A 27454-nucleotide genomic window follows, 5' to 3' on the forward strand; every position below is an offset into this window, starting at 1 on the left:
GGCCAATTGGAATGAAAAGTGTGTGATCGGCCAATAGAAGACAGGCTTGTACGAATCGATTTCTGATTGGTCTATTTTAGGAAGAATGAAAGTGGAGAGGTGGCCTACGTCGGTAGCTTCTTCTGGTAATTGCCCCTGAAGAGAAAAAAAAATGGCTGCCTTAGAAAGGGTGAAGGTGCTTGTGTTGGGTGATTCAGGTGAGTGGGTGAGGGCGTGAGGAGCGACCGCAGCCGTCCTCCACGAAGAAGAGCCACGCTCTGCCGCTCTATATGGCAAGGGGGAGAAATAATATAGCAGGACTCCAAATTGGCTGTTATTTGGAATTCCTTTCCTGCTTAAAATAGTTTCTTCGGAAAATAGAACAAGAAACAGTGTAACAGACAATACAGCTATTTTTTTTTCCTGATTTCTAGAAAGTGTGGTTATTTAACGCATCCATATTCTACTTCCCGTCTCAATTGGTCTAGTGCAGTCAAGAGTTTTAGATCTATGCTCTGCTGGGTGTGTAAATGAGGCCATAGCAGTCGATGGTGTAAGAGTTTCAAAAATGTTTCTACGATCTCACTTAGTTAACCTGTTTGTTTCTCGAACTAACATACTACAGAGGTGCAGTTGCAGAAACATTAGCCCCTCATACAAACATATTTACGTATAGCGTGTTTGCAATAACTATTGGTGGGTGTCATCATTCTGCAGTAGGTTAATGGACTAAGATAAAACCCCAGCTCCTCCCCATGTGCATTTTGTTCCCTTCCTCCCCATCTTTGTCAATTTTAAATCAAGTGTAATGTGATTATATATTGTTTTAAAATTTAAATATTTTATTGGTTGGTAAGCCTCAGAGTCACCTTTAGGCATGATGAGGGACATATAATTTAATTAATAATAGTACTCTTGCATCTCCCCCTCCCCCCCATTTTTAGGACATAGAGAACTGTTAAGATATTTCTGGGTGCAATAGAATCCCAGAATTGGAAAGAGCCATTTGTACCACTGAATCTGTCCTCCTGCTCAGTACAAGAATCTAGATTAAAGCATTTCCATTGGATGGCTATTTAGCCTTCGCTTGAACTCATTCAGCAAAATAAAATGTATGATATCCTATTGTAATTTATTTCATATGTCATTCTATGCTTGTGTATTTGATACTTGAGTGAAGTAAAGAACTTTGCATTTGTCTGTATTAAATTTCATTTAGTCTTTTTCTTCCCTATTAAAGCTATCAAGAATATAGAATCCCAGAGTTAGAAGGGATCACAGAAATAATCAGTCCAGCCCCTTACTCACTGCAGGAACTGCTAAAGTATGATTATTATGAACAGAAATAATATATCAAATTTATATGGTGCCCGCCTCCCAGCAACTGGTTTTGAATATTAAGTCAAATCAATCTTAATTACAGTGACAAAACAACAAAAGAGAATAGAGTACAAACACAGACCATATTTTTACTTAGCAGTTTATTTATTTATTTAGCGTACAATGGCAGGGAAATCTACACGTTAGACACAAAGCAGTCCTGACAGCCAAATTGCTAGTTTATTCTGTTTGGCACTTGCCCATCTATCCTTGAAGCACTGCAGGGGGCAAACTAGCTTTACATCAATTAACCAATGGCACTCAGGTTACTGGCTCTTCCAGACTCTTCTGCTCTTGCCTCACCTCACCCCGTGTCACGATGCCTCATGTCTGGCCAGGTTCAGTGCTGGCTTCTGCTCTCTGCATACATGAACGCAGCTAGGTTTTTCCCACTGAAATAGTACCCATTTATCTACTTATAATATTGCATGCTTTTGGACTGCTGGATGGGCAGGAGCTAGGGATCAAGGAACGGGAGATCACCCCATCTTATGGAGCCAGGCTTGAACCGTCAAAGTGTAAATAATTTCTGGGCAGCAGTTCCAACATCACCGCATTCTCTTACTGGTGTATTCCACCACAGATCTTTGATTTTGTGATGATTTGTTCAAGGATTAATGACCAAATTTATTTAGATTTATTCAAGATAAGCCAAGTTACCTACAGGCTGCCATCAGTTATGACATACTCCTCTAATGCTATTAATAAATATGTCAAACATGGAAGATCAGATTCCAATCATTTGAAGATATAAGAGAAACAATCTAGTCTATCATTTTTTGGAAAATCCAACTTGTACAATACTGAATCTAATTTTTGCACTTGTTACATAGAACATAGAATGACAGAATTGGAAAGAACCTTGGAGGTCTTTTAGTCCAACTCCCTGCTCAAGTAGGAGACACTATAACAGCTATCTAGGGTGGTTTATTCCTATTTAATTTCCGTTATATAGCAAAACTTAAATGACAGCAGACATGTTTGTTAGTTTTGAAGGTTTATTTTATTATTTTGTTTCAGGTGTGGGGAAATCATCACTTGTTCACCTATTATGTCACAATCAGATGCTAGGAAACCCATCCTGGACTGTGGGCTGCTCTGTTGATGTCCGTGTATGTGGAAACACCTGATAATTTGTGAATATTGTCTTTGAAATAATATATTTTACATACAGAAAATTAGTGACATTTAACTGCAGAAGTAAAGCATAATTGCAACGTAAGAATATCATTCAGTTGATGAGCACTACCCATTATTGATAACTCTAACATGGTCAGAGGTGGAGGTGAGAAGGAAAGCAATATAGAAATATAGAAACAGAAAATGGACAACAGAAAAAGACCTAATGGTTCATCCGGTCTACCCCTTGAGGGTTTTTTTGTTTACTTTTTAATTTATTAATTTATTAATTTAATTTATTATGTTTAATTATTTTAATTTTTGTTGGATGATGGACATATGTTTATCCCAGGCACGTTTAAACTTAAAATATGATGGCCTAGGGGGTATTTAAATATTCATAGACTTGCAAGTGTTTTCTATAATTGATAATCTGTCTTCTTCTGCATCTTTGCAAAAATATGCAATAAAATTAGTAAAAGAGATGTACATGTACTGTATCAGTCAGTGGGATAGGAATTGAATAAAAGTAGAAAAATATTGGCCAAAGAGTGGGAAAATTATCTTTCCAGATTTTTGCAAAAATATTATGATTCTGTGTTCCTTATTATAGTTCTTGTGGAGAGTACAGTGGTCAGGTAATTTTTGAAAGATGATCTTTTATACTGATTGGCTGCCAAGACATATTTAACCATCTTTATTTCAAAAAAAGTTTCTGAATACAAAATTATTCTTAGGGGCAAATAATGAATAGCTACTAACCAGGCTTCCTTTTGAAGCATTCTCTGACCAGAAAATAGAAAAGTTGCTAAGTTAATTGTTGAGTAGAGTTCTGGAGATAGAAAGAGCAGGAAAAAATGATCATGAAATTGTGTCTATGGTACAGGTTTTTTTGTAGTGTATTCTTTGCTTATTATACTTTGACATGGTATTTTTAATTTATCTGTAGTATTATCATGCATGCAAAAATTAATTAGATCTATGTGAACTATTTGGGGTGTATTTGAGCAAATTGTAAGTAAACTGGCTTTTAACAGATGTCATAATGGTTGCATCCACCTGAAGATTTAATGCAGCTGCTTTGAGGGCTCTTGTAGATCATCTTCATATGTATATTCATGCAATTATTTTTTTCCCCACCAAAATTGGTAATAAAGGGACTGCCAAGTTAAATGATTTCTCCAAATGATTTATGCAGCCTATATGTCTGTGTGTAAGTTTTGTGTGTACATACATCTCACACTCCTATATTGATATATGTGCCAGATATTTTGTATACATTCTTTCTCCCCATAAAAGCTAAATGCAGATAATTCATTCTCCATAAAAAAACATGTTTGGATTTTTTCATCAGAATAAGTAAATATAATACAGCAAGTATTTTCAGGAAAGTGCTTATTTTCTGCTTTTCCCGTTAAGAAATATGTCACCTTGTTATCCTCATTACCATTTGAAAAAGAAAAAAAAACCTTACTGTATAGCGTGCATAGGCCAAAGCAGCTGCATTCTTAGAAACTCATTGCTGAACCTAACTAATTATCTCCTTAGACCACCTTTCCTATGTTCTATAGAGGTACTTCATTGTGTAATGGAATGCTGATTTTAATTTACTGTTATTTTAAATTTATTTATGTTATTTGGTTTCTTGTTGCCAGATTCATGACTACAAAGAAGGAACTCCAGAAGAAAAGATCTATTTCATCGAATTATGGGATGTTGGTGGTTCTGTAGGCAGTGCTAGTAGTGTGAAAAGCACACGTCTTATGTTCTACAATTCAGTTAATGGTAATGGATGCATTTTTAAGATCTGTTACATCAGATCAGAACTACAGAACTTGGTTTGATTTATGTAGATCATGTTCCGTAAATATTGCAAACAAGAATTTTACATTAAAGAACAGTTATTGGCTGAATTTCAATTTCAAATACTTTACTTTCTTAGATACAATGTATATTTGCAAGTGTCAACAAATTTCTTTAATTTTTTTCCTGAACAGGTTTCTGGGTATATTTATTATTCATTATGTTTATTTGAAAACCAGTACATTCTAGTTTGCAATGGATTAAATTTATTTATTCATTTACATTTATTTATTCAATTTACATGCCACCCATCTTGCCTGGAGGCAATTTATGAACTTGTATATATTTTGTATCTGTATCACTGCCACATATATGTACCTTAAAAGATTTCTGGGCCATTCTTTAATTATATTCATGAAATAATGAAATAATGCATAACCAATACTAGTTTCAAAGTAGAATACCAACTATTCCTATCAGATGCCTTAATCTTTAGGCAGATATACGTGGAGCTAAAGATATTCTATTCTAAATTTGAATTAGGACTAGCACGTGAATTGTTATCAAACACCACCCATTGATGATCACCCAGAGGCAGTGGTGAAATGTAAAATGTGTTACTACTGGTTCTGTGGGAATGGCTTAGTGGGGGGTAATGTGACTGGGTGGGCGTGGCCAACTTTTTTTTTTTTACTTTTAAAAGCATTTTTATTACAACCTCTTCGGCTGAAGAGGTTGCAGAAAAAAATGCTTTTAAAAGCCTCTGACAATCAAGCAACTCAGCCGCAAGAAGGTCTGTTTCCCACTATCTGCTGTTCCTTCGCTTATTTTTAACTTTGTGAATGAGCCTCTGGGTTCTCTGATATCTTTTCAACTGAAATCCATTCAGATATATATGTGTCTGGTCCTGTCTTCAGTGATGCAATGTGGTCTTCTCTTTATCTGGAATTTCCAGCTATATGTATTCCTGCCACCTTAAATTAAATTTGGAAAAGATTGTTCTCACATTTTTTTTCCTATTCTTTGTCTTTGTTTCTTTTATTTCTGTACCTTTTATTTCTTTGAAAATAAATTGCTGACATCTGTTGTAAGTTAGATCCCACGTTTAGTAAAATTCCAGCGGTGCTAAAAATCTCTGGTACAAACATGTTATTGTACATTTTTACTTTAGTTTGAATTGTGATTTTTGCTTGTATGTTGTACTGTTTTCTCTGAAGTATTTTACATCGATTTACATAGCTTACTTTTTTGAATGTTTTAACTATAATACATAACTTTGAGAATTTCTGTTATTGGGGATTATAAAAGTAGAATTAAGGAAAGTCCCTCAGACTTAAACTAAAACAAAACAAAACAAAAGATGGGGAAGGAAAAGTAACTGTTGCTATTATTTCTTTAATCATTTTAACAAAGTTTTTAAAACTATTCTTTCATTTTTATAATATTCTAGAATAAATCCTACATACTTTTTATTGTTTAGTTTTACATAACTTTTATTGCTGAAATAGTTGCATCCACATCTGAAAAAGATTGAATCCATGCACAGTATCTAGTAATTCTATAGCCAATAGCGTTTGGTTTGAAGTGATTGGAAATTAGAAGCGGGAATTTTTCCAGGAGGTTAGACCTAAGTACATTTCATTTTTTTGTGGGAATTTAAGACTAAGGTATAAACAAAACCCAAAAATAACCAGGAAACAGGATCATAAAGCAATACTGTGCAAAAACTTGGGGGGGGGGGCTTATTAAAACAGAGAACATGCTTATAGTCCTTTCAGTTCAAGAAAGTCAGTTAGGGAAGAGTAATCAAGGAACTGAAAATAATTATATTGCAGCATTCAGTTCTATGGTTCATTATATAGTGCTATCATATCTAGACCAAAATCCTTCCAGCTCAGGCATTAGTACCATTTCCTTACATAATTCTTTTTTATTTTCCAACTAATCCATCAAATTCCCTTGCCCTAGCTGATTGCTTTATGATGCCTGATTGCTTCATAATGTGTCTTAATTGATTTTATAACCTTGTTTGTTAGGCAAAACTGGCTTTTCTAATGGTCTTCTACAATAGTTTACTTCTAAACATGGTTAGCTTTCATTCTGATTCTGTCCTTAATGAGAGGTTGAATAAATATTCTCATTTTTGTGCTCTTTTGAGACCTGGCTTTGTTTCTATAATTGCTATGTGTTTCAAAATAATTTTGGTAATTTTAGGAAAAAATTAAAAAAAAACCTTTTCTTACTTAGGAATCATTTTAGTGCATGATTTAACCAACAAAAAGTCCTCACAAAACTTGTATCGATGGTCTTTGGAAGCTCTCAACAAAGATGTGACTCCATCTAGCGTCCTGGTGACAAATGGGTAAGTAGGCAGAATATACAGCCATCCACTATCATTGTGATAACCATGTGAATTGGAGGGATGACATGTTGTAAGATTTTGAAAATGGGTAGGCTCTTTTCTGTCAGAAAAAAGAAGGACCACCTCGTCTAGCAATATTCTTTTTAGAAATCTGTCCTTAAAGGCTGTGTGAAAGTCATAGTATGTGTTTCATATATAAGGAGTAGCAGTGATCGACAGTTTTAATAGCAAAAATACATCTAAATATATTCAACTTTACAAAGTAGAATAGGAAAAATATATTGTTTATGGAAATTCTCAATCATCCAGGTCATGGTGGTCCAAGGGTGTTTTCAATTTCACACCATTCAGTCAGATCTGAAGAAGCTTCTTGGATGAGAAGTGAAATGTCTTCAAGGAAAAAACAAAGTACAGTTGCCATTTGAAAAATACCTTTGGGATAAATACATCAATTTTGGCTAGTCAGAATTTATTTCCTGAACAAACTGAACACCTAATTCATTAAAATGATTCATAGCTTTGCAGTTAATACATTTTAATAATTAAAAATATATAATTAAAAATAATAGAAACAGGCTCTTTTCCCCAGATTTTGGGGGATTTGAAGATAGGAAAATAGGAGATTGCTAAAGTGCTAAAGAGCACATATCGGAAAAAAAGTAACCCATTGATCCCATTGTCAGATTATAGAATGTTGAAAACTAGAGATGAAATCAACTTGACTTTATTTATTTATTTAAAATATTTTTATATTCTCCCATCCCAATAAAATTATCCTTATCCTTATCTTACAACAAACTGTATGGCTCCCAATCAAAAATTAAAACAACATAGATCATATTAAAACTATAACAACCAAATACAAAACCTGGCATGAAGTCAAGCTTCCAATAGGCAGACAGCTCATCCCAGCCCTTGGGAGGAAAGCCAGGTCAATGCTTTGTGAAAGGTAGGAGGGTAGAGATCTGCCCCATTTTAATCTTCTACGTTCATGTGGAATGCTAGTGCAAATGGTAGCTTTTTTCTGGGTATTTGGGTAGTTTAAAGAGACTGTATAAAATTGGATTCTACTATTGTAGCTACATTTCCAAGATGTTCAGATCCTGCCTTTGCAATGGAAGACTTAACATACATGTAGCTTTCTAAAACTTGGGATGAATGTTGATATAAAGGACCAGAGAACTAACCTTAGGGCAGATATGAGATAGCTGTTAAAGAGCTGTCAAGAGATTGCTCAATCCAGAGATAGAAGGGAGCATGAGAGAGAAATTTAAAATAACCACATCTTGATTTTGTTTAGCATAAGATGGAACTAAGAGAAACTTGGGCTGGCTTTCAAAATTATGCTGCTATATACTGCCACAAAAGTATCATTTTTGGAATTCCTGCAGTGACTGTTTCTTGATCTAGCCTACCTTGAAGGCCTGACACTGGATTTTCATAAACGTGCGGTGTACATGTATATTATCTCTACTTTCCATTTGCCATATCCATCCTAGATTTGTTTGTTGTTATATTGTGATGTAAGACATCTTAAGCAGGGAAAACATGTAATAAACGATTTAAAATAGATTTAGTTCCTATCCGGTATAAAATTCCCTTACACTTTCACTAAAATACGTTTTGTGCTAATTTGAAGAGTGCTGCTGCTGTCACCTTCCTTAGTGATACTTTATACATTTCATGCTTGATCACCATCCTGAAATTAAATCCAGTCATGATGGAAATACTTTTGTACTCAGGGATTGAGGTGAAGCATTTTAAAGATGAGGTTGCATTCTCCAAGAAAGAGCAAATCTTAATACATGGCTGTGGCAAAGAAGTATATTTGGGAAACTGTAGCTAATGTGCCACCTGTAATACTTCATAAACTTTATATCTTTATATCTTTATGCTTTATATCTTCACTTTCCTTCACAGAGACTATGATCGGGAACAGTTTGCTGATAACCAGATTCCACTGCTTGTCATAGGAACAAAATTAGACCAAATCCCAGAGACAAAACGCAATGAGGTCTTGAGCAGAACTGCTTTTCTGGTTGAGGATTTCAGTGCAGAAGAAATCAATCTGGTTTGTGTTATCCTTTATTTTGTCAGCTTGGATTAATCCTATTGTTGGCCATGAATTTATTTCAGAGAATAGTCATTTCCCTGAAATAAATCCTGCTCATTTTCCATTATTGCTGGAGGGTACCCTTAAGCTATTTTTTTCCCTTGCAGACAGAATCAAAGAATGTTAGGAACCTCTAACTCCACACAGCAACTTTCCTGCCAGTTCTTTGATCCTTCTCAATTTTGTAAAGGGGCAGCAGTAAGGGACTATTTAAGTCTATCCATTGCAAATTACTCTCATCATAGACACTTGCTGCTTCACAGTTGCCTATGCCTATGCCACAGAATTTCAAGACGTAAACATTTATATTTTCCTTCAAGTTGCAACAGAAAAGGATTTTCAGATTTAGATCAGTCATCTGCTAAAAATCAAGGCCATAAAACTAATTCCACCAGCAGAATTTTCAATAATTTTCTCTGTGTAAACTAAAAGGAAAGAGAATTTCAGAGACATTCTGACTCTCAAACAAGTCCCATCTGGCTCAAAAGATGTATGACCTAAGATCAATGTCTCATGTGCCAAACAATCAATCCTGACCTACCTCCCAGAACATTATCCATTGACTCAGTTCATGCTCCATCTTATAGAATTTATCCATGGCAAGCACTCTTTCTCTTACATAAAGTTATGAAAATGGGGCATCATAATAAAGTTAAATTTGCATCTGAAATAGTCCTTCAGATAATAGAAGTCCTAGATGCTAGAAATTCATTTGGGAAGTGTCAGCACACATCCTAAACACCACCAAAATAAGTTTTCTTGGTGTGTGACTGCCTGGCTAGATGTTTCAAGGTTCCTAAACAATAACAGACTACGAACACAGTATAAATTTTTCTCGTGATTAGCAGTGATTGGACTAGCCAATCTTGAATTCAGGCCTCTAATACTACTGTGTTTGTCCTTGACAAAGCACAATACTGCCCAAGCTCATTTTTTCTATCTAAGTACAGTGTTTCCCCAAAAATAAAACAGGGTCTTATTTTTTTTTGACCCCCCAAATAAGAGCTTGGCCTTATTATCAGGGATCTTATTATTTTGGGGGTGCAAGAGGCGGCGAATGTGGGACTGGATGTCCTGTCGCTGCCGTCACCTCCTCTCCCTATTCTTCATGCAAACTGAACAGCCCAAAATGTCTCACCCCACCCCAATGGCAACAGCTGCTTCCCTTCCCCACTGTCTCTTTATCAAGAGGGGTGGCAGGGGAGGCAGGGGAGAAGTGAGACGCGTGGAGCGAGACGTGGCTCCCCTTGCCGTCTCTTCTCCCCCCCCTCGCCGGGCATGACAGGGTTCCATCCCCTCGCTTAACCACCCACCCCCTTTAGGGATGCAATTTGGGAGTGGCAGGGCGGGTGAGAAGCGGGACACGCGTCTTACCTTTCCAGATCCGTCGCATTCCTCGCCATTATGTCCAGGGAAACATACTATAAAAGTAAGCCTTCTCGCGAGTTCAATCAAACTTCTCGAATTCTCCCCCACCCCACCTCTACCTCTCTCAATAAAGAGACGGCGGGGAAGGGAAGCAGCCAGGCTGCTATTGCCATTTGGGTGAGGTGGGATGTGTTGGGCCGCTTAGTCGGCATGAAGAAAAGGGAGGGGAGGGCATGTCCCCCCTTTCCCCCCCCTCCTCCAGCCTTGCCTTCTCAACTCATTTTGGTTGTGCGGCAAGCAACCAGAGGAAATGGGACAGACTGCGCATGTATGTAAGTAGTTGGTGGGGAGGCTTATTTTGCGGGGATGGCTATATTATCGCATGCGCTGAAAAGTCTGATTGAGCTTATGTCCGCATAGGACATGTCTTGTTTTCGGGGAAACATGGTAGAATTGAGCCCCAATCCTTCATGAGGAAGACCTCAAGAATACTGGAATGACCAGAGTCTCAACTTCTTCAAAACACATCCAGAGTCTATATGCCATGGTGGTGCAGTGGTTAGAGTGAAGTACTGCAGGCTACTTCTGCTGACTGCCGGCTGCCTGCAATTTGGTAGTTCAAATCTCACCATCTAGGAATGGAAAGATCCAAATCTCGTCAAGGTTGACTCAGCCTTCCATCCTTCTTAGGTTGGTAAAATGAGGACCCAAATTGTTGGGAGCAATATGCTGACTCTGTAAACTGCTTAGAGAGGGCTGTAAAGCAGTATATAAGTCTTAAGTGCTATTACTATATCTTATAATATTAATGAATTCTTCATTCATAGATTGTTATGAGATCACCAGAAGGTTTAAAGCCCCATTAGTAGACTTGTATTTCCAGCTAACTATAAGCTGAGCCAGTTTGTCTTCCAGGTACCTACAGAGGGAGCCATAGCATCAGATATCTTGAACTTCAAAAGAGCCCAAAGATCTCTACATTTTTCCTCCATTTGCTCTAAGTGTGTGTATTATGCAAGATTTAACATGGAGAGGATGAAAGTAGGTAACTAGCCCAGAAGACCTTCATAACCCTGAAGACCGATTTGATCCCTTTAGTCAGGAAACAGTTTTTCCCAACATATTTATAGCTGCATGCCAGGATTGAGAAATCCAAGTCTGCAAACCTTAGGCTGTAGCACAACTTCTACTGAATGACTTTCGTCAAGACCATCTTTAGTTTGTATAGAATGTTGTTCGATATATGAGATCAGTACGCTCTAACCACACTGGAGATCTACAAGAAAGGGGATCCAGGCAGAAAAGTCACTCATTCCTTTATCCAAGCGAACTTTGCTTCAATGCATTTAAATCTTGGGTCTCGCTGTCAACACCTGTCCTCCTACTTTGTTCTACAGCAACAACATTCTGTGACAGGTTTGTCTCAGAGAATGACTGCATTGGCCTAAGGCATCCAGTGAGCTTCCATGCCTGAGGGAGGATTAGGAACTGAATATTTCCATTCCTAATCCAAAGCCTTAACCACCACCCCAAATTGGCTGTCTGGGTGAAGAGTGATCATTCATCACAGGTGCCTAAATAAGTATCTCAAAAACATGGTGGTATATAAATACACTTGCTCTGTCTTTGACAAGTAATTCTGGGATGGAGACTTCAGGTTTTCAGACTTCTGGGGCAATAAATGTATTGATTGCTACTGACTAATGATTTACAATACAGCAGTGGTGGGAGGGAGATTGCAATAGGATAGATACATTAAGCTGCCAAAGGAAAGAACACTGATTATGTTGAGAGAAAGACGATTACCATTGGATGTGAAAATAAAACTTTGCTTCAGCTTGTATTTGGTGGAATGAATACAGCAAACAGCCTGGTCAGCTTCAGCACAGCCTGGTTTAGCGCAAGCAGCTGATTGGCGGTTGGATTGGCCTCCGGAATACCGCCTTTCAGTTGTTCCAGGCTGCAGGGATCGCCACCACCCATTGCTGCCGTCGCCACCCATTGCTGCTGCAGCCTATTGCCACCTCCATGTGCCCCATTTTCGCCTGTTCCAGGGGCGGGGATTTCTGCCGCCACTGCCTATCCCCACTGCCTGGAACAGGCCAAAAATGGGATGCATGGAGGCAGAAAATGGGGCATGCAGAGGCAGCGATAGGCAGCAGCAGCGATGGGTGGCAGTGAAGGGCAGAGGCAATCCCTGCAGTTTGGAACAGCTGATAGGCGGTATTCCAGGATCCAACTGTCAATCAGCTGCTTGTGCTAAATCAGGCTGTGCTGTTTGCTGCAAGGAAGTAAATTGCTGGGAGACAGAGGCCAAAGGCTGGGGGCTGGTGGGTGGGTGGGGCTTCAGCAACATTCACTGTATAAGACGCACAGACATTTCCTCCCACTTTTTTGTGTGTGGGGGGGTGCATCTTATATACCAAAAATATGGTACTTCAAAACTACTCTGTACTTTTTAGGGACTATCTACCAATGAGCAAATTAAGAAATTAAAGACAAAATTGATGTTTTGATCTTTCAGGATTGTACAAGTCCCCGTTACTTGGCTGCAGGTTCCTCCAATGCTGTCAAGCTCAGCAGATTTTTTGATAAGGTAAGCCTTTATTCTTGACAGCATACAGAATGAAAAACTTCTACAATCTGATCTAAATTAAACAGGCTTTATTGCAGGGGTGTCAAACTCGAGGCCCGAGGGCCAGATCCAGCCTGTGGGGTGCTTAGATCTGGCCCACAGGACGACCTGGAAACAGCAAAGGATTGGCCTGCAGTGCCTCTGCCAGCAAAAACAGACTCAGGAGGGCCGCTCGCAGCCCTCTGAGCTCTGTTTTCACTGGCAGAGGATTGCAGGAGGCCGTCACAGCTGAAAACAGAGCTCGGGAGCCCATTTTCACTGGCAGAGTGCTCGGGCTGCCACAGGTGTCCCCGATATGAGTGATGTCGAGCTGGCCATGCCCACCCTGGCCACACCCACCCCGGCCCACCAAGGTCAAACATAACCCTGATGCAGCCTTCAATCTGTACCCTATGTTTTCATGCTTCCTTTAGATAGTCAGCCTTCCCATGGCTTTACTGTAGGATAAAGAAGAACCAATTCCTAAAATTATAAAAAGATAAGGTTTAAAAGTATAACAAAATCACATTCTTGTTTATATAAGCACTTAATTTATTTTTAATCTGTTTTGATGATAAAGCATTTTTTACTCAGTAAGAACCAAAAGAGTCTGTCTAGTTTGTTACCATCACTAAAAGAATTTATGACAAGACTACACCTTTAATCTCCATGTTCAAAAAACAATATTGAACAAAAGGGCTCAAGAAAATTCCTTTTCTTGTTAATACAGGAAGTCCTTGACTTTCAACAGTTCATTTAGAGACTGTACGAAATTACAACATCATTGAAAAAAGTGACTTATTACTGTTTTTCACACTTATGCCCACTGCAACATCCCTATGGTCATGGGATCAAAATTCACACACTTAGCAATTGGTTCATATTTATGTCAGATGCAGTGTCCCGGGGTCATGTGATCACCTTTTGTGATCTTCTGACAAACAAAATCAATGGGGAAGCCAGATTCATTTAACAACTATATGACTAACTTAACAATTACAGTGATTCATTTAACAACTGTGGCAAGAAAAGTCATAAAATGGGGCAAAATTCACTTAAGAAATATCTCACTTAGCAACAGAAATATTGAGCTCAATTGTGGTTGTAAATCAAGGACTACTTGTAAGGAACCCATTAAATTTGAGGGTCTGATCTGTATGCTGTGGAGACATCACTGTTCTGTTGATGCCTGAATGTGCACGTACTTCCTGGGCATCTTAGAAAAACAATCAACGATACCAGAACTTTCAAGCAATCTAAGTTAGATATTCTGCACTAAAATGGCAACTGTGACATCTGAACATTAAGTGTTACACATTGCTAAATATTGTGTTGCATTGTTTTATTTCTCCAGGACTCCTGCCAAGATCTGTTACAATCAAAGCAGTGCACGCTCATGATTCTTTGGTGGTGCAATCAGTTCTGATTTCCTAAACTACTCTTGAGGGCAAATGGCATTTTGGTCATCTCCCCCTGTAACAAGATTTGTGGATATGTGTCTGACAGCCTGGAAGCCTATCTTATGCCATCTACAGAACAAGAAGTCTTGATGCCTCTCAGAAACCTTCTGTTCTCCATTCTTTTAATTCTACATGGGCTTCTTTTCAATTGTCTCTTTCCACTTTCTGTGAAAGGCCATCAATGCAAGTTTGTTATGGCTTTTTTACTATTCATTCTTCTATTCAGAATTAGTCAACATTTCTTCTTGTTTGGTTTCTTTTTTCTTTTCTTTTTTTCTTTTTGTTAAATTTAACATGTATCTTCCCATTTCTGAGATGGGCTTTTTCTTGGGACATTTCAGTAGTTTCTTAGTTGACTTTTAAAGTACTTGAGGCTATTCTTCTTAATGTTTGCTTACATTGAAAGTATTTTGCTTTTGCCAGTTACTACTATGCATCGTGCTGGTGAACTTTGTGCCCTTATTATTGATCCATCTTATCTCATCTGGCAGAAAGACAGTTATACTCTGACCAGATGTTTCTTTTCTGCCAAAGATAATTACTACTTTCTCTCTGGCTCAGGGCATTGCTCTGCCAACCTTTTCTCCTAACTCATCAGTCGACATGCAATGGGTGCTTCATATCTATATATACCCACGTTCCACATTGAATATACTTCATCATTTCAGAAAACCTTTTTACTTCTTGTACTGGCCCCAAGGCTTGTGAATTTCCAGTCATCTTTTCTGTTAGCTAATTGACATGAGAATCTTTTGGCATTACCATGTGACCCAATGAACACTTCTATATGGTAATCTTGTTATTCTTTTATATATGTGATACACAGAAGCCACATATTTGGTCTCTTATTATAACAGGTTCTTTAACTAATAGTCTAAGCATTCATTCATATTCTTTATAGTCCTCACTATGGAGATTGGCTGTAAAGGTTCTATAATGCTAAACTTTAGCTTGTTGCTACAATCCAAACTGCAATATAATGTGAACTATATGAATTAAATGAATTATTTGAATTATTTCGTTATATAGAACTAACCATGATTATTATTGTAATTGTATGACATAGAAGCATGCTAACAGAAAACACTAAGACTTGAGAAAAAGTTTGAAAAACAAATGTTCCCAAAATTATGAACCATGTTAAGATGAGAACTGACCCTCGTTTAACTACCACAGGGTCTTTTGGGGAAATAGTACAGACTACAGATAAGAATTGAAGTTTGGTCTCCTTTGTTGCAGGTGGACCCATTATATAAAAATAATGTTTTAAAAGAAAACCGGGAGTATTTCTCTCTCTAGATCTATTTCTAAATGTTATTGTACATTTTATAGTGTGAATTTTCTGTGGATTTATCCATACAGTACAAGTTTGTTTCCAAACCTTATTTACTATGTATCTTATTCTATAAGTTTCTTCTTACTTCTTCTTTAATTGTAGTTCCTATGAATTTCTATAAACATCTTTTTCTTCTCCACTTTTTCAACTTCTGATAAGCTTGAATCATCCATGCCTGTCTTAAATATCAGGGCAAGCTGATTGTCTCTCCATTGTGCAGAGAAACTTAGGTCATTTTCTCCGTATCCTAAGTTCTACAACCCTTCAGCACCAAGGTTTGACTGCTTTGATTGCTAAGTGATGCTTTCTAGGCACATCAGCCATGAACTGCTGTTAGATGTTTCCCTGTTCCCAGTGGGAAAAGATAAAAGTTTGTATCAGGACTGTTGGTGCTGCTGTAGAAAAGAAGATGGCTGTTGTGCTGTGCCTCTCTGCTTTGTTTCCAGCCATTTATACTTCTAAATCACCTACTTCCTCCACAGAGTCATCAGGGGGCATGTTCTTGTCTCCAACCTGCACAAACCCAGTTTTGGAAAGTAAATATTGTCTCCTATATGATACAGTATTCTGGATGGATCACATTTAATAATGTTTCTTTTTTCTGTGCTTTAGGTTATAGAAAAGAGATACTATATACGAGATGGTAATCAGGTATATGTCCTTTCCCCTTTTTATTTTATAAATAACATGAGTTGAGCTGATGTTTAAAATCTTTTAAATGCAAGCTTCTTTGTACAATGGATTATTTTATAATTTCATTGGATTAGGTAAAAAGAAAGAGGTGGAGGTACAAGTGGTCTCTGTCACAATGAGTGTGCTTTACCAGGAATTAGGTGTATTTAATCCTTGCATTTGTAACTACTAAACAAATTTATTGCAAATCACTGTATATGGATCTTGAAGTAGGTTAATACCCTGCAGTTACTGCAAAATGCTGGGCTATTTGCAATTAATTGAGAAAGAGGAAAGGTTATAAAAATACTGGATATAGAGACCTAGTAGAAAATCACAAAACACAGTAGGCCCATTAGGGTTATTCCTAGTTTAATGCTCAAGCAACAGAATCCCTAATGCTGATAGATTGCTTCAGTTCATAGCAGCTATACCCTGTTTCCCCCAAAAGAGTGCATGACAATAAGGCCAAGCACTTATTTCAGGGTTCAAAAAAATGTAAGATGGGGTCTTATTTTCGGGGAACACAGTATGATTATCTCATATGTCATCAGTAGAACAAGGCATAGCACAGGTTTTTGCCCCAAGGGATGGCATTAATTTCAACACAGGTAAATTTATAGTAATTTATAGTAAGTGCATTATCATGACCAGATCCTTTCCAAGTGAAATCCAAAACGAGGAGGAGCCTGGTGGCATTTTTCCAACTAACACATTTTATTAAAAGGCTCACGCTTTCATGAGTTATAACTCATTTCATCAGATGCATAGGGTGACTAGACTGATAGGAGATTTAAAGTACTGTGAGGTGGGAGAAGGAAGTGAGGGAAAGACAGATTGGCTGTGCAAATACAAGCTACATGTGAAAAAAATTACCAATTGAATTATCAATCAATTGAATCAATCAAACAATTATCAATTGAATAGCTTTCTGAATAAAGTAACTGATATTTCAGCAGCTGAAGTACAGACAAAGATCACTCAGAAGCAATCAGTGGCCCACTGTATCTCATCTGTCTAGCGTTAGAGATACAGTGGGCCACTGATTGCTTCTGAGTGATCTTTGCAATGCTATGAGTTGTAAGCATGATGGTTTTCCAGAAGCAGCTAAACAGATTGGAAAATGACTTTGAATGCTGGCGATCTAAGACTAAATATATCCCTGCCCAAGTATTTTTGGGGGGACAAGGCAGTTTAGAAGATGTCACATAAGTATTTGAAGACATGAAGTCTTTTTGGAGTCTTTAAGGTACAATTTATAGTGGTTAGTTTGGGCTTCTGACTAGAAGAACATTGCTATCTAAGCAAATATGCTTATTTCAGAACATGGAATGTTTTACCTCAGTAAAAGCTGCTTTGTTAACTTCTGGTTAGATTACTTTGATGCAATCTGTGTATTTAATAGTGATCAAGAAGGTTCTCACACATCAGACTCGTGCTAAAAGTTTTGCATTGGTTGGCTGACAAAACAGCTTTTGAAAGCCCAGGACCAGATCACCCTGAAAGAAAATCTTCAGATTATAAGCATTTATTATCTTTGTTGGCAATAACATTTTCCATGCTGTAGTTCAGGGGTGTCAAACTCAAGGCCCGCGGATTGGATACGGCCCACAATGAGGTCAGATATGGCCCGCATGTCTTTGGGCCATCCCATGCCATCCCAGCGTGCAAGCACACAGGAGGAGGCGGGTGCATACATGCACAGGCCCAGCCCATCCTATCCTGGCCTATGCACATTGCCTCAGCCCGGCCGACCACAGCCCGGCATGGATGCCACCAGGTTGAAGATAAGTGCCACACCCACACCAGCATCTCCGGCCTTTCAGGGATGTGTGTGCGTGCAGGGGGAGGTGTCCGGCAGCAGGGACTCCGCAGCTGGCCCTCCAAGAAGGAGGCGGGCGGTGGTGGCTCCAGAAATCCCATCCAGGACCCTACGTGGCTGCCAGCCCGCTTCTCCTTGCTTGCTGCTGCAACAAAGCAAGAGACTGAGTGCCGCACATGGAGTCCTGTACTGGGCTGCTGGACCTGCTGCAAGATGAAGTCAGGATGTTGCTGGCCTGGCTGTGGGGTGCTCAGATAAGCCGGTGCGGGGCATGGGGGGCAGCTCTGCGCACCCACCTTGCTTCGTCCTCCATCCCCCCCACCGCCTCGCTTTGTGGCCGCCGCACCAGTGTGTTGCTCAGCCTCCTCCATTACAGCGGCAAGCAAGAAGAAGAAGTGGCAAAGAATAAAGAAGAACGAAGTGAGGCAGTGGGGTGGGTAGAGGACAAAGCAAGGCAGGGAGTGCATTAAAAAAATTGTTCAGACCTTCCAACTTCACGAAATGTTTTTTTTTTTTTTTTTTTTTTTTGAGAAGTTGGAAGGTCTGAACTATTTTTTTACCATAGTCCCACAGACTACTTTTCTTGCCCTGCACACAGCAGCGGGGAACGGAGCTGGAAAGCAGGTTAGTGAAGGGATGGGGCTGCCCTGGGGGTGAATGGGTGGAGTGAGGGTTTGGCATGGGTGGCCTGGCTGAAGGGCCCTCGGGTAAGCCGGTGTGGGGCATGTGGGGCAGCTCCTCACCCCTTGCCCTTCCTTTGTCCTCCACCCCCTCCCACTGCCTCTCTTTCTTCTTTGTTCTTCGCTGCTTTTTCTCCTTGCTTGCCACCATAATGGAGCAGGAGGCTTAGCAATGCACTGGTGCAGCGGCCACAAAGTTAAGCAGTGTGGGGTGGAGGACAAAGTAGTGCAGTTTGCCGTGGAGAGCATGGCTGGTGCCATGAGGTGGGTTGAGAGAGCGAGATAATCTTATCAAACCTGTGTTTGTGTGAGAGAAAGAGAGAGAGAGGCAATCCCACTAACCCCACAGGCACCACCCTTGCGAGCAATGTCAAGCTAGCCTTGCCCCGGGCCACGCCCAGTTAGCCATGACCACCCTGGCCACTCCCTTTCCCCCTTTGTCCGGCCCCTGGAGGACAACCACAATGTTGATCCAGTCCTCAATGAAATCGAGTTTGACACCTCTGCTGTAGTTGGTAGATTGCCACTTAGTAGCCACATAGACAAGGGCCTTCTCTATGATGGCCCCTATGTACTCCAGCAATCAGAGATTGCAAGTGTATTTTATATACTATTTTTCCCAACAGCTAATTCTCCCTAATATCTGCCTTTTGATTGATTGGGTTTTTAAAATTTGTAATACTGTTTTATGCAAACATATGTCCAGAAGTATTTGTATAAGTTATGTAATTTGTATAATTTGTATAAGTTATGTAACATTTTAAAAACAATTATTGTGAATTCTAATGTAGACATTTTTATCCATCAATAGATCCCAAGCTTCTCAGAAAAAAAAAGAATGGGAAGTGGCTTTGTAAAGAATTTTCACTATGACTGATTCTCTGCATGCCATCTATAGAGCGTTGGAAAATGAAATGAATTGCCGTGTGTTGAATGCAGCGTTCTGGTGCTAAGCAAAATCGGATTCTATCCTAATCACAAAGTGTACAGAACTGTGTCTTCCCAGATTTATTTAGAAAGAAGCTGCAATTCACTATCCAAGAAACATAATGAGTACCTAGGTTTGTTGTAGAGTATGCTGTCTCATATTACATTTTTCTTCATTATTATTAATTTGCTATTAACAAATAACAAGTTACTGATGAACGGATGGCTAGGAAAGAGATTCTACAACAATTATACTAACAGCATTCCCATTTATTCTAGCAGATACTGTGGAATAAGGGATCTCTGACTTAAACATATCTATGAATAATAATGGCTCAAACACAAAGGAATAGTATCAGCAAAGCAAGTTTGCAAATAAATGATACAATTCAAGACTTTAAAAATAACCATGCATACCTATTTAATAGTATATTCTACTTCTCATACAATTTCTAAGTGTCATTAATTATATGGTAAAATATACAAAGAAAATTTGGGGAAGAAGAAAAAACAACTCAGTGGCCACAAATGTTTTGTGTTCCTGTTTTATGGTATCCTCTACATTTTGACATAATCAAATCTTGTCCTCCAGATAGAAGAGTCTGAAAATTTATGTACATTTTAGGGGTGTGCAATATTTCAAATTCTATTAGAGCCTGCCCATAGGAGCTGGGTACAATTTCATCTATTCCTTTTTTGGATTTACACATTTTATTAGATTATAGAATAAAATACTATAAAATATAATCTTAGATTATAGAATAAATTAGAAAAGCAAATTATAAAATACAGTGAGGAAGAAAAGGGGAAAGACAAGTGAGAAGGGGAGAAAGAAAAGTATTGACTTCCGACTCTGCAGAAGAATAAAGCATTAACATCGAACCTCAACTTTTTTCTTTTCATAATAATACAAACTAGCCATTTCTATAACAATGAATCAATCTAATCAGTAAAACCCAAAATCAATGTTTCATTTTTTTCCACCTCAAGCACAAAGTCCAGAAGCAGTGTCTGTAGCAACAAAAGTACTGATATTCTTTTCTTTGATCGAAACAGTTAATTTAGCCATCTCTGTCAGCTCCATCAGCTTCTGTAGCCATTCGTCCATGGTGGGAGTCAAAGTGTCCTTCCATTTTTGTGCATACAGACAATAGTCTTGCTGTCAACATTTAAAAAATCAAAGTTCCAATTTTTTTCTAAGTCTTTTTCCATTAAATCCAAACGAAAAGTTTATAGCTTCATCTTTATCTTCATTTTAAGAATTTTCTGTATTAAAATATGAATCTTACTCCAAAATGTCTTTGCTTTATCACATGTTCACCATAAATGATAAAAGGTGCCTTCTTTACTTTTACATTTCCAACATTCATCTGGAATACCTTTATACATTCTAGATAACTTATCTGGTGTTAGATACCAGCAGTACACCATCTAATAAAAATTTTCTTTTAAATTATAGTTTAGTGTGAATTTTAAACCTTTCATCCATATATATTCCCATTGTTCAAGCATTACATTATATCCAAAATTCCTTGCCCACTGAACCATATGTTTTTACATGTTCACTTTCCAAATTCAATTTCAGTAACATTTTATAAATCTTAGCAATATGTTCATCATTACCACACAGTAAGATTTCCAATTCATTTTTAACAAAATCAAACCCATAACTCTATCTAGTTTAAATCTTTCAGTTGTTGATATGTAAACCAGTAGTGGGTTCCACTTACCTTCGCTACCAATTCAGAATCGGGAGAGTGTATGCGGCGCTTCTGCCCATGCGCAGAGTGTCCGTGATGACGTTGAGGTGGGTGATTGGAGCCTCCTGCCACTACCGGTTCTCCTGGACCAGGGCGAACTATTAGAAACCCACCACTGATATAAACCAATGGCAAATGTAACCTAATTCTAGCTCTTCCCTCAACTTTAGGGTAGGGACACCAGAGTTGATATTATTGTACCATAGGTCCACCCATCTGGCTTTGTCACCATATCTTTTGTAAAAAAAAGCTTCCTCGGGAGACACCCAAAAGAGGCAAATCCATAGAAAACCTTACTTGATATTTATTCCAAACTCTTAGTATAGCATGTCTAGCAAAGCGATTATTAAAATTAACTTTGTCATACCATGGATAACCGTGCCAACCAAACCTTAATTCATGGCGTACTAAATCAAGTAGCCTCTTGTTCTGAAGGTTCACCCACTCTTAACCAGGCCAAACAGCATGTATCAAAATACAATTTCAAATCTGCTAAATCCCTTCTTTCATTAGCATCTTGCAATAACTTGTATCAAATTCTAGTTTTTTTCCCTTGCCATATAAACTTAGAAATGTCCTTCTGCCATTGTTTAAATGGATTATCAGTTGCAAGTATTGGTGATGTCTGCAATAGAGAGAGCATCTTTGGTAAAGTTCATCTATTTCTTAGCAGCTGCCATGAGGCTCACTAAAAAAAACCCTGCTGTTTTAAAGAATGCAGACAAATCTGGCACTTGCCTACTATAAAGCACAGTTTAGAAATTGAATTTGAAGCATTATGCAACTACAACTGTTATCCCTTGTGATTATACTCTGTGAGCAGAAACCCAAAGTATCAATTGTATTCTGAAGATGAGGATAACTTATATGCAAAGCCCTCTGACAAAGAATAAAGATTTTTTTAAAACAAGAATATTGTTCCAATTTGCCTACTGATGTAGAGGTCTGAAGATGAGGTGCAGTGATATCTTTCCTGTTATTGGTAGCAGTAACATGGTAGACCACAGATGGGGTGGAGAGCTGAAACAGATGCTGGGTTTAATGACACAAAAAGTAAAAAAAAAATTATATCCTGCCTTTATTATTTTTATAAACTCAAGATGGTGAACATATCTAATGCTCCTTCCTCCTATTTTCCCTGCAACAACTCCTCTGTGAGGCAAATTGGGCTGAGAGTGTAACTGACTCAAGCTTATTCAGCTGGCTTTTTTTTTTTTAATTTGATTTATATGCCGCCCTTCTCCGGAGACTCAGAGCGGCTTACAATGTGCTCAGCAATAGCCTTCATCCTTTTGTATATTTATACAAAGTCAGCTTATTGCCCCCACAACTGGGTCCTCAATTTACCTACCTTAGAAAGGATGGAAGGCTGAGTCAACCTTGAGCCTTGGCGAGATTCGAACCTGCAGTAATTGCAGGCAGCTGGTCTTAATAACCAGCTTAATAACAGGGTGCCTTAGACCACTGTACTACCAAGGCTCTTTCATGCCTAAGGCAGGAGTTGAATGGATGATAGCCTTTTGTAAAACACCCATTTTTTGGAAATCAGTGTAAAAGCTGAGACCAGTTTGTCCATTAATTACCAGAGCATTATTAATAAAAAAAGAACATTTTTCAAAATGAGGCTAACATCAACCATAATAGTTCCATAGCATTTCCTCTGACCTGCCAGGTTTTTTCTACTCTGCTTCCTTGATTTCAGCCTCACTGGCAAGCCTTTTACAAATAAAGGAGGCTTTAATGTCTTTCCAGTTCCACTCTCCCTCACAACCTAGTCTAAGGCACAAATGCCTTAGAGACAAATGTACGTAATATAAAGGAAAAACACATAATTTCTTTAGTTTCATTTTCCTGTGGAGTGGGAATGAATAGCAATAAGACTCTGCACCACTTAGATATTCTTTGCTCCTTGTTCTTAGTGTATTTTTGAAGGTTTAGGGATAGAAATGCTGTTTTTCTTACTCATGTCTGAGTTCCATTGCTAACATTGTTTGAAATAAAATTACAAAAACAAGTCAGCTTTTTCCTCCCCCTTTTTCCTGGTTGTTGATTTGCAGAGATCCTTCCACTGGTTCCAGAAGAGAAGCCTGTTTCTCATTAAACCCAGGCTCCACTGAGTAAATAGTTTGAAATCTCTCTTGGACTTTCTCACTTGCAGAATAGCTTGGTTGCCATTGTGCTATTTTAACTTTCTCCAGTTGCTGCTAAAGAAAATAATTTTGGAGACCATTTTGGCAGTGATTTGACCAAACACACTTAGTTTTTGCAATATCCTCAGGAATGATAAGAAACATGGAAGAAACAAGAGAGTTAAAGGTAAGTTAGCAGTGAAAATCTCTATCCTGTTGCTTTGACTAAAAGATTTCAGAATTTCTTCATTCCCGTTCATTAACATACTTCTGAACAGAGTAGAATTCTAGAATGCTTTCATCATTTTTGAGATGAACTGGTGAAATCACTTTTTTATAGAGAACCCTTGCTGCATATACAAATGCTTTCTATGAGCAGACAAACCAGCCTCAGATGTTTGCTACAGCTTTGATTGCTGATGTTCATGGGGTCATTTACTTGAAGTAAGAAGTTTTTCACCTAAAGCTGTATATTTAAATTTTCATTCTTTCTAATTCCTTTTCAAATTTAGATTGTGGCAGATCTAACTGCTGTACGGTTAGATTTTTAACATGTTTAAAACTAGATCTAAATCTAGAAAATGCTGGGAAACAGGAATTACAACACCCCTTTATAAAGAGCTATTTTAAAATTATATAAAATGTGTTAAACACATGAGAAGAATATTTAACAAGCATTACTCAGTATCATGCTTTTATAAGTTTCTTAATATTGAGGATAATCCAAAACAGCTTTGCATAATAATTTCCAAATGAATGAAACCAAACCATTTCACCAAGAGGGTCTGATGCAATAAAACGGATTTTGAATAAGAACTTCATTCCATTAACTGTTAATAGCTGTCCCTTAGAAAACTATCTGGAAGGTTAAATTTCATCAGTTATAAAGAGCTAAGAGATAACTGATTCATTAAGTCAGGGGAGAAAATATATTCTGACCATTCCACAAAATTCATGTTTTAACAAATTGTTGAAAAGTTATGTCTCAGCTAGCTCATCAAGCAAACTAAATGTATTAATTGCACACATATTTTATCAGTGCAGCTGGAGGAATGGCTTTTTCATTGTTTCTGAAAGAGTTCTAGAACTGGTGATCCATCAGTCTAACCAGGTTCAACCTACCTACACTTCACTTGAAAAATCCTAATTTGAAGGCCCTCTGAAAAGTTTCTTTCTATCCTTTTAATCGGTAAGAATACAGTTGATACATATTATGTGTCATTTCTTTTTCACTAGTTCTCTGAAATTAAAATTTTACTGGTATGGAAGCAATAAAAATGCCCCTCCATTGATTTTCATGAATCAAGATATCATAGTTTTTTACTTAAAGCCTTCTTATAATCTTGGACATCTAATTATGTATTGGAGGAACTTTTTTTTTTTTTTAAAGTAATCATTATTGGGTTATTGTGTAGAAAACATATTAAATGTTCACTGGAAATTTTAAAGAAGATGTTGGATAACCATTTGTCTGAAGTGGTGTAGGGTTTCCTGCCTGGGCAGGAGGTTGGACTAGAAGACCTCCAGGGTCCCTTCCAACTCTGTTCTATTCTATTCTATTCTATTCTATTCTATTCTATTCTATTCTATTCTATTCTATTCTATTCTATTCTATTCTAAATTCTTTAAGGCCTCTGGCCACATCTACATATCAAACAATGTTTTAATTAAGGGCATTGCCAGGCTGTACATTTTTGACAGCTCTCTGTATTATGAAAATGATCAGCTAATACTATTAATTATTCTAAAATATGCATTTCACATTCCACTCAGGTTGTCAAATGAAAAAAGTGCCTTAAATGTTTTCGAGGTTAAAATTCCCATAATGTTCATGTACAATTGCAATCTGCTCAGTTTGATTGAGTTGGGCAGCTACAGAAATAGAATGAATGGATAGAAGATGATAGATAGATAGATAGATAGATAGATAGATAGATAGATAGATAGATAGATAGATAGATAGATAGATGATAGATAGATGATAGAGTGAGTGAGTGAGTGAGTGAATGAGTGAGTGAGTGAGTGAGTATTGAATGCAATCCTGTTTTTTAGGTAATATTAGCAGGGGAAAATTCATTTTAGACAAATTAATTGATCACATCCAACTTATTAAAGTTCTTTATGATAAAAGCTTGAATCAACAGACAACTGAAAAGCTCTGATTGAAAAACAACGGAAGTATTTTCCCAAATTTCAAAATAGTGAATTAAGTTCCCAAAATACATTTCAGGACTTTAGTTATATTCATACTATTTTTTGTTGTTCCATTCAATTGTGATTCTTGGAGATTGCCTGGGCAAGTTCCTGCAATTTTCTTAGTAAGGTTTTTCAGAATTGGTTTGCCACTGGCTTCTTCACAGGGTTGGGAGAAAGTGACTGGTTCAAGGTGACCCAGCTGCCATTGTGTCTAAGGCAGGACCAGAACTCACAGTACAATACTCAGCTTAAATGAGGCATATCTAGCCAAATCTTACTAATTTCCAACAGCAATTTGTTTAAATCAGTTTACTTTCAATCACAGCAAACAATTTCATTTAACAGACATCAGTTTAGTAAACAGATTAAGTAGACAGGGATATATTATATATGCTGGGACTTCAGCAGTAGTAATTGTTGTAGTAGCTGGGAGGGAAGACTGGGAGGTTCAATATAGGATGGATAGGCCAAAAGGATATTAATCTAAATATTACAGTCAGGTTTTTCTTCATTTCTTTAAGATAAGACATGTTTTCATCCTTTCAGTAATGGATGAATATAGGAGAAGGATTGGCAGAACTAGGGGGAAAGGTAAAAAGAGGGATCAATTTAGGGTCATTTCTTAGCCACAAACGAAATAAGTCCAAACCTTTCTGTTAAGTTGGGTAAATGAGGACGCAGCAAGCCAGGCAGTGAGTGACAACATTTCTTTATTGTAGGGTGAGAACCCAGCAACTGACCAGGGGAAACAGCTCCCTTTATATACCTTGCAGCTGTGGTGGTCAGCCAATCAGCTGATGGTCAGTTAATTCAAACTGCCCGCCCAAATCTACATACATAACACTCCTCCCCTCCCAGAGGTCACTTCGGGTGGACATTAGCATACAAAGTCTCTCAAGTGACCAGGGCGTGTCCACACCCTAGTTGACCTGCGCAGTTCAGTCGGAGGTGTGGCGTCGAGCAGGTCGGAGGAACTCCTTGTTTCTCCCTGCTCCGCCAATGGAACCTCCGAGAATTCGTTATGGGCGGCGACTTCTGCGGCTGGTCGATCTTCCACAATGGGGGGGTGCTGGATCTCGGGGCCAACAGCTACGTCCTCCGCTAGACTCGGGTTTGAGTTAGGTCGAGAGTTCTGTTGGTAGCTAGGGAGCGAAGACATCGTCGAAGATGTCTTCTGTGTCGGCGGCCAAACGCTTCCGTAACTGATCAATGTGTCGGCACCAAATCCTCCCATCTCCCATGTCTACTCTATATGACTTGGGCCCAGTTACCTCCGTGATTGTCCCGGTTTCCCAGAGGGGCCCATTCCCGTAATTCCTAGCAAATACTGGCGTTCCTATTGTGAACTCCCTAAGTCTTTTCTCCGCCCCTCAGAAGTTGTCAGGGGAATAACTGGGGTGTAGCCTGTGTAGGACTCCTCGGAGCTTTCTCCCCATCAGAAGTTCTGCCGGGCTCCTGCCTATGGCGGTGCATGGTGTGGCGTGTTGGGCCATTAAGAATTTATCTATCCTCTCCTGCCAGTCCCCGGGACCTAGGCCTGAGATGGCTTCCTTAGCCGTTCTCACAAATCTCTCTGACAATCCATTGCTAGCCGGATGAAATGGAGTGGATGGCACATATCTGATCCCCAACTCTCTAGGTACCCCTCAAACTGCGTGGCCGTGAACTGGGGCCCGTTATCTGAGACTAAGGTGTCCGGTAGGCCATGGGTGGCGAACAACTGCCTTAGCTCCC

General features: G+C 38.4%; 2 protein-coding genes across 5 annotated transcripts in view; both read left to right on the top strand.

Moving 5' to 3' along the window:
• Positions 1 to 41: 41 nt before the first annotated feature.
• Positions 42 to 22308, top strand: RABL3 (RAB, member of RAS oncogene family like 3). Of its 4 annotated transcripts, XM_034411133.3 has the most exons (9): positions 42 to 197; positions 2380 to 2471; positions 4134 to 4263; positions 6529 to 6643; positions 8564 to 8714; positions 11040 to 11165; positions 12649 to 12720; positions 16147 to 16185; positions 19520 to 22308. In XM_034411133.3, exons 1-9 carry the CDS (start codon positions 152 to 154, stop codon positions 19583 to 19585), a joined length of 837 nt encoding a protein of 278 aa, XP_034267024.1. In that variant the 5' UTR covers positions 42 to 151; the 3' UTR covers positions 19586 to 22308. The 4 variants fall into 4 exon arrangements, with proteins under 4 accessions (XP_034267024.1, XP_034267025.1, XP_034267027.1 ...); XM_034411134.3 differs by lacking the exon at positions 16147 to 16185 and having other exon boundaries at positions 19520 to 20042; XM_034411135.3 differs by lacking the exon at positions 11040 to 11165 and having other exon boundaries at positions 48 to 197.
• Positions 22309 to 23234: 926 nt separating this feature from the next.
• The window catches only part of HGD (homogentisate 1,2-dioxygenase), a 46023-nt gene continuing 41803 nt past the window's right edge, over positions 23235 to 27454 (top strand). Inside the window, exon 1 of the mRNA XM_087888365.1 lies at positions 23235 to 23711. Within this exon, the coding sequence (XP_087744491.1) occupies positions 23676 to 23711 (36 nt within the window). The 5' untranslated portion in view covers positions 23235 to 23675. The remainder of the gene's footprint in view (positions 23712 to 27454) is intronic.

Source organism: Pantherophis guttatus, chromosome 2 (assembly GCF_059756535.1).
Source record: "Pantherophis guttatus breed Tessera chromosome 2, ASM5975653v1, whole genome shotgun sequence".
Taxonomy (NCBI): Eukaryota; Metazoa; Chordata; class Lepidosauria; order Squamata; family Colubridae; genus Pantherophis; species Pantherophis guttatus.

Excerpts from the sequence above, each read along its gene's own strand:
- RABL3 (XM_034411133.3), top strand. The coding sequence starts at position 152 with ATGGCTGCCTTAGAAAGGGTGAAGGTGCTTGTGTTGGGTGATTCAG. Across the intron at positions 2,472-4,133 it reads GCTGCTCTGTTGATGTCCGT|ATTCATGACTACAAAGAAGG; the intron begins GTATGTGGAAAC and ends TCTTGTTGCCAG. Across the intron at positions 12,721-16,146 it reads TCAGCAGATTTTTTGATAAG|GTTATAGAAAAGAGATACTA; the intron begins GTAAGCCTTTAT and ends TCTGTGCTTTAG.